The sequence below is a fragment of the Idiotropiscis lumnitzeri genome, chromosome 13 (assembly GCF_059441095.1).
Source record: "Idiotropiscis lumnitzeri isolate Australia: NSW breed Sydney's pygmy pipehorse chromosome 13, RoL_Ilum_1.0, whole genome shotgun sequence".
NCBI lineage: Eukaryota > Metazoa > Chordata > Actinopteri > Syngnathiformes > Syngnathidae > Idiotropiscis > Idiotropiscis lumnitzeri.
Genome location: NC_142403.1, coordinates 11,688,542 through 11,698,551, shown reverse-complemented (window position 1 = coordinate 11,698,551; position 10,010 = coordinate 11,688,542). Strand labels below are relative to the sequence as shown.

At 41.0% G+C, this 10,010-nt stretch overlaps 2 protein-coding genes across 10 annotated transcripts in view; one reads left to right on the top strand and one right to left on the bottom strand.

The window, feature by feature from the left end:
- Nucleotides 1–388: 388 nt before the first annotated feature.
- s1pr4 (sphingosine-1-phosphate receptor 4) lies at nt 389–4,257 on the bottom strand. Its single transcript, XM_088313420.1, has 2 exons — nt 4,177–4,257; nt 389–2,576 (listed from the first exon to the last, which is right to left on the bottom strand). Exon 2 carries the CDS (start codon nt 2,476–2,478, stop codon nt 1,267–1,269), a length of 1,212 nt encoding a protein of 403 aa, XP_088169546.1. The 5' UTR covers nt 2,479–2,576; nt 4,177–4,257; the 3' UTR covers nt 389–1,266.
- Nucleotides 4,258–7,694: 3,437 nt separating this feature from the next.
- The window catches only part of myo9bl (myosin IXb-like), a 46,811-nt gene continuing 44,495 nt past the window's right edge, over nt 7,695–10,010 (top strand). For all 9 annotated transcript variants that reach the window (XM_088312579.1, XM_088312576.1, XM_088312582.1 and 6 more), the window contains exon 1: nt 7,695–8,217. The gene's annotated coding sequence lies outside the window, so the exon portion shown is untranslated. The remainder of the gene's footprint in view (nt 8,218–10,010) is intronic.

Below are 10,010 nucleotides of genomic sequence, written 5' to 3'. Positions count from 1 at the left end.
GTGACTCATTTTTGGCCTTGGTGGAGGTCTGCGCTGTCCTGATTGCCATTATCATGGAAATTGAAAAAAAAAATGGAACAATGTTAATGACAAAGTGTAGACTAACACCATCTATATTGTCATAAAGTCATAATTACCTGGATTAAAACAACTCGCTTCACGTTTTCCCTCATGCACTTGTAGTCCAAGTTAAAGCCGAAATAACAAGGCCTTGATGGTCGTTGTTATTTTTTTTAATTTTTTTTTATTGGTGTAACTTAGCATTCCAATATTAGAACCAAATATGTTTTATGTACATTCAAAAATAAAAAAACAAGCAACATACGCATGGTAAAAAAAAAAAGTCTAAGTGCTTTTTATGTCTACACACTTCATTTAGGGGGTGCGCAGTTACCGTGGTGACACCTAATGAAATTGGTGACCAACGTGCAAGTACACAAACTGGCTGGTGTAACAAAAATGGGAATTTTCTAAATGATTAAATTACATTATGGACAGGTTTTTTTTTTTTTTTTCTAGTTGTATCATAATCGTTATTATGATCTTGTTATTCGTTCGTACTCCTCAAACGGGTTGTCCAAGCATCAAAATGTTTACCAGCAGATCCAGCAACCGCGTCATCTGACATGACTTGATTTTTTTTTTTTTTTTTTACATGACATGTTAGTTGGCCTTGATAAAAGAAGGTCTGATTGCTATTATGATGGAAGTTGTAAAGTCACAGGCCGCAGCTTTCCGTATCTCGATGCAATCAAATGCGCTCTAAAGCAGGAAGAACAGGACCTAAAGCTCACTTTTGATTGACATAGACTTGTTGGAGACGGATGTGAACAAAGACACCTTGAAGGTCTTCTTTAAAACTTGACTTTGTCGAGTTGATGTTAATGGGATCTTACGTTCATGAATCTTGAGTGTTATGGAGCCTGTCAAGGTTTCAATGACACGTTCCCCTTCAGCGCAATAGAAGAGGTAGCATAGTGAATATTGAAAAAAAAACAAATAAAACATTTAAACTAAATATTCCTGAGCAAAAAACAAAATACAGCACGCACATTTTCTTACATGCATAAGGTAAAAATATGAATGACACTTTTACATACTGTACATCATCATGACATTTGTGAAAAGCTACCTGCATAAAGGTACCTGATGCCAAACCAAAAGTCTGAGGAAACAGTTGTACGACTTGTGAGTGTGTTTGTGTGTGTGTGTGTGTGCGGTGGCTCTCTCAGGTCCTGTTTGCATGGGAGGGGTCCACATTGTGGTCTAACCACTCGAAACTGAAAGGCAGCTGGTGGCAGAGCTCAACCTGCATTTCTTTGACGTCTTGTTGCCCTTTTTCGGGGTTGCCGGAGGGGAGGCGACGCTCAAGTTCCTGACCTGGTTCAAATTGTTCCTCAGGTGGTCCTGCCTGCTCTCCGAAGTGCTGCTGGTCTCCTTGGAGGCCAGCGCCTCGGTGCGACACAGGCCGGCCTTCAGGCAGCAGCGACACAGGAGCTTCGCCATGGCTCGCCTCATCTCGCCGCTCCCATGGGCGTAAATGATAGGGTTGAGGCCTGAATTGAGGACAGCCAGTACGATGAAGAAATCGGCGCCGAAGAGCGGCGCGCACTGCCGGGACTTGCAGAAGAAGTCGACCAGCAGAAGCAGGAACAGCGGCCCCCAGCAGAGCAGGAAGACCCCCACGATGGTGATGACTGTTTTAAGAAGAGCCAGCGAGCGCTTGCGGCATCGCTGCTGCGCGCTCTTGTGCACGTGGCTGTAGATGGCGCCGTAGAGCACGCCGATAGTCAGGAGGATGACGAGGAAGATGATGAGAGAGAATAAGATGTAGTTCTTGGAGTAGAGCGGGAGGAGGGTGGAGCATCCGTCCAGGCTGCACACGCAGTTCCAACCCAACAAGGGAAGGAAGCCGATCACCAGCGCCAAAAGCCAGCAGAGGGCCACCAGGCCGTAAATCCGATAATAGGCGCTCCTGGCTGACTTCTGAGGCAGTGGCTTCATTATCGTCATGTAACGCTCCACGGCAATCAACAACAAACTAAAAATGGATGCCGCCAGCGCCACAAAAAGCATGCCCTCACGGAAAAGCCAAAGCGCCGGCGTTAATCGGAAAGTCCGACTGCCGGACATGCAGATGTTGACCAGGTAGGCTGCGCCGGTCAGGAGGTCGCTCAGGGTGATGTTGGCGATGCACACGTACACCCAACGCCAGCTGCGGCGGATGTGAGAAATGACGGCCACCAACACCAACGAATTCTCCAGGATGATCAAAATGCTGACACAGAGGAAGACCACCATGGTGGCGCTAATGTTCGGCGAGTCGGAAAGCGTCCTGTTCCTCAGACGGCCCGTGTAGTTGTAATGGCGCAGGATCACGTGGTTGAAGTCGGAGGCGTTGGTGACGCCGGGGAAAGTGGAGAAATGATACAAGTTAGGGCAGGAGGACGAGGACGTGAGGGAGGAGAAAAGATCCATGGCGACTCCTGAGCCGGGAGGATGACGACCGCAACCGGGTTGCGGCGAGCAAACAGACACTCCTGGGAGGACTGGCTATCGTCACACTCAAACCACACCTGACCAAGACAGAGAACAAAATAAGCAACCATGCAGGAAGAAGCCAAACCACTTTTTGGGTTATTTCCAACACAAAAAACTTTGTACACTTTACTCATACAACATGTAATTTCTGTGATGTCTTGAGATTTGAGCGCCTTGATTTATGAGTTTATTTTGTTTTAGATATTAGTGTGCTTAAATCTCCCACCGCTAGATGGCGCCAGCAAACCTTACAACGCACCACCACCATCAATTCAGTATCGGTTGCTGCCGCCCGTTGAGCTCGGTTTACAACTGACGAGAGAAACCACAGAAGAAGAAGAAGTAACGTTTGGTGCTTGCATCGTCAATTTTTTTCTGTGACAAAAAAAATGTTTTTGACAATTTTGGGTGTTTTTAAGAGGTTGTAATGGATGAATTGCGAATGCATTCATTTGAAAGAGCAAAGATGGATTGAGATGCGACCATTTCAATTGGCTAATACTGTACTGACCAATACATCGACAAAATATGTCAAGCCTCTACTTATCGTCGTTTTTGGGCGGAATGTGTCAGAAATGTATGCATTTTCAATCGTTATTGTCATCCAGAAGTTAAATGGAGGCGACAAACAGACGCCGCGCAGTTTCCGCGGAACAACTAAACACTTCTCAAACTAAGTTGCGTTCAAGAACGGCAGTGTATCTTTTTTTATCTATTTTCATCGCTCTGAACTGCATCAAAATTAAACCTGAAGTGGGGGTGGAACAATCGTATTGATTTGTAAAAAGAAAAACAAAAACAAAAAAACTATTGGACCATATTTGGACATACAAGTTTACCGGACCATTTGATTGGTTAGGCTTAAAAATAGCGCACGTATATTCTTTTGAGATAAAAATATGCATACTGTACTTTTAATTGCATAGCCAATTAGCTCCACCACATCTTAAAAGTTTTACACCATTTTTCTTTTTAACTCGCATCCAGAAGAATACCGCTTTGTGACAAAATAAAAAGAATGGGAATCAGGACTAGTTCCCTTTGAGCAACAATTTGGTCTAAAAACGTCAATTATACAACCACTACTTTTTCTTATCAGTATTAATTATCAACATGCAATACTTTGAACTCCAAATGTATTTGTAGAACTCAAACATGTCACTGGAACTTTTCCAATTTAGGCATCATTTAAATGCCTCCCTCATGTGAGGAAAACAGCATGAACCCGACCGACCCAGATGCAGAGGGCATTTCAATCACAGCGGGAAGCATTTCAAGCATTTCTCCTAAAGCCACTTGCATGCTTCAAGAACAAAGTGTCAGTAGAAACACAAATAAACCTGTGCACTATCAAATATTTGCAATGAATATGATCTTTCTTCCCAGAAATGTATTTCAGTAGCCCAAAATCAATTTCTCAAATTTTGTCTGAGGGCACCAAAAGCTTTTATCGATCCTCGTGTGAAACAAGAGAAAATGATGCCACCTGCCCTGAATACAAGTTGGTGACTTCATTCATCAAAGCTTTTTTAATCTAAAGGAAATAAAACCGTGCCCTTTGAGCTACTTAATAATGAATCACAAAAGGACAATCATTAATCAGACACCGAAGAATAGTGTGCAGCGAGTACTTACAGTGGTGATGCTGAGTGCATGAGAAGATGCACTTGTCGCTGACGAGTGTTTTCTGCAGCCCTTGTTTGATGGGGAAGTTGACACCCATCACACGCGTGCGATATGCAACTTAGATTGCCATCGTTTTGTCACTTTTCTTGCACCACATCATGAAGATGGTGAAAGGTGCGCACTTTTCAACAATTTTCATATCCTCTGCGTGCAATGGTGATTGTATTCATATTGCTGTGATGTAATTAAATATCACAATGTCCCGTGCTTTGAGGTTTTTTTTTTTTTTTGGGAGTACGTAAAAGCAAGCAAGCAATATGAAACCATTAACTTGTAATGAGATTGGATTGTCATGATCTCTCTCCTCACACTTACATCACAAAACATGTATTAGTCATCCGAAGAGTGCACGGTGTCCAAGTTGCCTTCAATGAGTTTTCCTCTTGGGGTGGTGTCAGAGCAAATTGCGTTTCACATTTTGTGAAAGACGGGCAACAGCCTGAAATGGTTGCCGGTCAGTCACATGACACATTACCGTGGAGACAGACAACCAGTCAGACTCACAAAGCGGGAAGTGAAGCCACCAGAGCTGGGCACTTGACCCTTTTTTGACAGTCAGTCCCTGCCCTCCGGTCGCTATCTCGGTACAATTCCTGTCTCGACCCTCCGGCCTTTTTCATAAAAATTGTCAGCCCCCGTCCCCTTTCCGTTCGTTATGATAATTACTAATATTATAATAACTGCGTTTGTCAAGTAGGATGTTACATTTTACGGACACTTTAGACCAGAAAATTGCAACTTAGATGTTTGAGTGGGGAACAATTTTTCATCATCACTACTTGGAGGCCACATTACAAAAATACATTTTTAATAAGTACATATTGTTGTGACTCGTTTCCTCTTACCTCTTATTTTGAAATAGTTGCAGTTCTTTGTTCATGTTTTCAGGGTGGGCTGAGCGTGCTCAGGTGTGCTGACATCTTCGCACGGCAGTTAACCGTCACTCACCACAGCCAATATTTCGGTAATTGTTACTTTTATATCCGACTGCTTCAGGGTCCGATCGCCACCATCCTAACTCATCACACATATGTTCAAAATAGGGACTTTTACAACATTTCATTTTTCAGAATACAAAATGCCACACATTGATTCCACACTTGAGCTAACCTTCAAGCTTCTACAGTTTGTCATCTGAGTTGTTCCTTCGGATATTTGTCTGTCATCATCAAAGACATCACAGGTACACTCACAAAAAAGCAAATACAAAGCATCTACTATTCACAAAGAGTACTCCAAAGCATTGTGGGAAGTGTGCTGCACACCATTGCTAAGTCAGTGAGTGACATACTTATTTGACCTCCATTTGGAGCTAATGAGGCATGACACTCATGGGCAACAAAAAAACAAAGTACGAGCTCTCAAGTTCTTCTTTTTGAGTTTTCAAAGAATGAATTCACTCAAGAGACGCATCATGAGGTACATCTTTACATTTTGAGTTGGCACTTAAACAAATCTGTGGTTGTAGTTTGCAGGTGTGTAAGCTGATTCAAATATTTTGACACATACACTTCTCAGTATGGCGTAGTGATTGGTACTTTTTTTTTATATGAAGTGTCTGTTAAGTACAAACCAAATTCAAATAATGATAGTATGATGTTGAAAGTCCTCGAAATGTCATGGTAGCTCTGCTTTGGGGCTGCTGGTGTAAACGAGGAAGAATGAGGAACGTAAACAAGCAACTGCAACCCAAGGCGCTAACAACACCCTGTTGACGGTTGAAAACGCCCTCATTCTCAAAACATAACTTCAAATAGCACCTTTAACCACAAATGTCATGTCAACCTCAAGTGTGTCGAACGTGCCATGCGTATCAGGCTGAGATGTGCACAAAAAGTTCAACGGTGTCACACATCGCTGCACAAAACTCAATGTAAATTGTGAATTTAAGGTTGAGGACATCAGTGGTGGTGGCTCGAATTTTAGTTTTTTTTGGGTCGACTCTATTGCATAATAAGAATTGTCTACAGTATCTCAGGAGGTTTACAAGAAAACTTCAAATTAGCGATGTTTGTGCAAGTAGCTGTTATGAAAGCACTATCTAAATAAAGTTGAGTTAAAGGGACACTTCACTGACAGTAACATTGGCACTTATGTAATAGGTTTGCATGTAAAAATGACATCAGTACTAAGTTCCGGCCTTCCTGTGTGGAGTTTGCATGTTCTCCGTGTGACTGCGTTGGTCTCCTCTGGGTACTCCGGTTTCCTCCCACATTCCAAAAACATGCATGTCAGGTTGATTGGACACTCTAAATTGACCCAGGTGTGAGTGTGAGCTCAAATGGTTGTCCATCTATGTGTGGCCTACGATTGGCTGGCAACTAGTTCAGAGTGTACCCCGCCTACTGCCCGAAAATAGATGGGATAGGCTCCAGCACTCCTCTGCGACCCTTGTGAGGACAAACGGTACAGATAATGAATGGATGATGTATTGTGTTGTGTTTCCAATGGAGCGTTTGTAATCAGCCCCTTTAATGACTCGCCGAAACATGAAGAGAGTAGAGGGTGGCATGACCATATTCCTGATTAAAAGTAGGCATTTTTCCAAGTCGTCACTCATTTCCCAATTTCTCCAAAATAAATAGATAAAAAAGAAAATTATAACTAATTTCAGTTTCCTGATCAAAAATGTTCACTGATCTTGTTAGTAAAAAATGTCTTGTCCTCCTTGAGTTGAGTTGTAGGCCAGTATGGTTATGTTATAAGAGAGCAAGACTCTGTGAAAAAAATCTGTCATTTGTGTGAAGAAGTCAACATCTTGTGGACATAACGCAGCATTACAATAATTGGCCTGAAAATGAAAAATTATGTAGCTCCATCAAATAATCACAAGGGGGGGTGCTGAAAAACAATCAGCAATTTTGATTATACAGTATATATATTCATATATTGTATAATCAAATTGCTGTTTGTTTTTCAGCACCCCCTCCTTGTATATATACATAAAATGTGATTAATCTTGATTAATCATGGAATTTTTTTGTGATTAATTAGTTAAAAAATTCATCACTTGACAGCACTAATATATATGTTAATATATATGTAAATATAAATATAAATATATATATATATATACATATATATGTATATATATATATATATATACATATATATGTATATATGTATATACGTATATATATATATATACATATATATATATATATATACGTGTATATATATATATATTTATATATATATATATATACGTATATATATATATATATATATACGTATATATATATATATATAAATATATATATATACACGTATATATTTTTTTTTATTCTGGCTAAGCAAGTGCACCAGTGCACAAACGGCATTCCCTAACATCCTGTATGTAACATCCGTCCCTTGCTATTTTAATGCTGCAGGGGGCGTTGTTGCTCATATTGGGTTGTTACTTGTGGGTCGCACCACGAGTATATTTGCTGTAGGGGGCACTGTTGTCCCAAAGCAGTACATTTGAACGCAACAGCGCGCCCTCGTTGAACGCAACCTTTTTCCCCCTCAACTTTTTTTCCTTTTTTCCCCACCACGGCTTCTATTGCTCAGCCTGGCTGCTGTTATTAAGGCAGAAAAGAAAGGAAGTGGCGATAGGCTAGCTGGTTAGCCGACGGACCACTAACCACTCCATTTCCCTGCGACAAATGTGCTTTTGAACACCTTTTACCCCTGAGACGCCTTTTCTTTGTGTCGCCGAGGCATACGAGGAAGCTACTTTCTTTCTTTCCTTTTTTTTTGATCGTCTCGTTTTATTATTTCTTTTTTGTTTCCGCGCCGGTTTCAAGCTCGTTGTCTCATTTTTGGTCGTCTCCGGGGTTGTTTGCTCCTCACGCACTCCCAAGACGGCTATAAAGCGAAGCTCATACAAACAAAATACGGTTTTACTCGCGAGTTGCTCGTTGCTTTTTGATTTTTAATCAGTGGCTTTAATAGTGGGGAGGACGACTGTGAAGAAGAGCAACACGATGGGACAAGCAGCGAGGAAAGGTACGTTCATGATTCATTCTACGTTGGCTCGGCGTGACACATTTCGAAGACAGTTATCGCACGGCGAATAATTGTTTAATTTGGGAGCAAATGGACATTTACAAATGGCTCTAGGTCGGCGTAGTGACAGCTTAGCAAATGCAGCCTAAACGAGTGCATGCACTCTTGTGAAGGTTACTTAACTTTGACAAACCTGTCATTCTAAATAACTTGACTTAACATGTTTGCTCAGTGACACGCTTGCTAGCGTCTTTGCAATGTGTCCATGAGTTGTCTGTCCCAACTTGTTGCTCAACAACGTTCCCCAAAAAATTGTGACTAACAAACACACCGATACTATCTTTCCCAACCTGGCACACTGGGGGAAAATTCTCACGACACACCTTCGTACGAAAATGTCAGCCACCAAAAATATAATGGCAATAATGATGGATGGGTGCGAAGATCTGGTGAAAGAGCGAGTCATTGCTCTACCAGTCACGAACGTAGCTGTTGTAGATGAATGAACAAAGATAAATTATTTGTAGTTCATAAATAATATTCGGACAATTCAGTGGCTGATGACCTTCCTTTCTGCAATGACGCATTGTAACTATTGATGTAAAAAGGAAAAAGGCCTAGTCAAATGTACTTTATCTAACTTATTCCTAAAAATTGTTTTTTGTCTGAATAAAAACGCACAGAGCTTCAATCTTGAGGCAACATAATGCAGCAATGCTCCTGCACAGTCAAGAAAGGTGCTGTTATGCGAGACCTCTTCGGCAGATGAAGTGTTCAAGAGAGTTAATAATAATATATATGCAGTCAAGCCCTCAACTTTCATCACTTGAGATTGATTAATCATTTGTAAAAAAAAATAAAATAAATAACAGACCGTGGGGACTGACCATTAGTATCAATTTATGAAAAAATATGAAATTCTGCCTGACAGCGACACTATATAACAATTCATTGGAGGATGTGCCAAGGGATGCAAAGCTGTTTTACCTGCATGTATTTTAACGCCGGTCATTTTTTTTTTTGTCATCGCTTTTAGGTAAAGTGTTGTTTTAACACGTCTTGACTCATTTTATTGTGTCAGAAGGCATTTATTATTGATGTGCACACTTTGTCAGTTTTCTGCTCCATGTGTTACAATTGAAAGGAATGTGGTTAAACTGTTGTCATTGACATCTATTGCGCAGTCCTAAAAATGTCAAACATGACTCAAACGAATCATGCTTATGGTTTGCTCAATTAAAAGTTAATTTCCACTGAGACGTTAAGTGATTGCCCTGCCCCAGCTTTAGTCTATTTCACACTACCTTTATACCAGGTGGTTTGCTTCCATGCAAGATGTAACTGTTGCAATCACAACAGGCCAAAACAAATGCTTCCAGATACTGTAAGCTGCAGGACCAAGCACTTTCTTGATGACTAATGCGCCGATGGTGGAAAAACGAAATCATAAGCAAGACTATTACAATTACACACACACACACACACACACACATGCTCACTTTCTGCTCTACTTGATCATCACCATCTTTGTCTGTATTTTTTCCATTGCTTTCATTGAGAATGGTCTGAAATTGTTTTCCTTGAACACTTGGTCACATGTTGTATTCATATCCAGAACAACTTCTATGCTTGATTTGGGGTTACTAAGCTCATAAAAGAACACAAAATGAAAGCTGTTGCAATTTAAGGATTTGTTTAAGATGGAACACTTGACGTGGGATCATTCAGTGGAAAAACCTGCCTTAAAAATCATCATGCGTGACTTTATGTGAGATGTCAAGTCGATCACGCCA

What these genes read in the sequence shown, in the direction of transcription:
- s1pr4 (XM_088313420.1), bottom strand. Translation starts at nt 2,478, where the DNA reads ATGGATCTTTTCTCCTCCCTCACGTCCTCGTCCTCCTGCCCTAACTTG.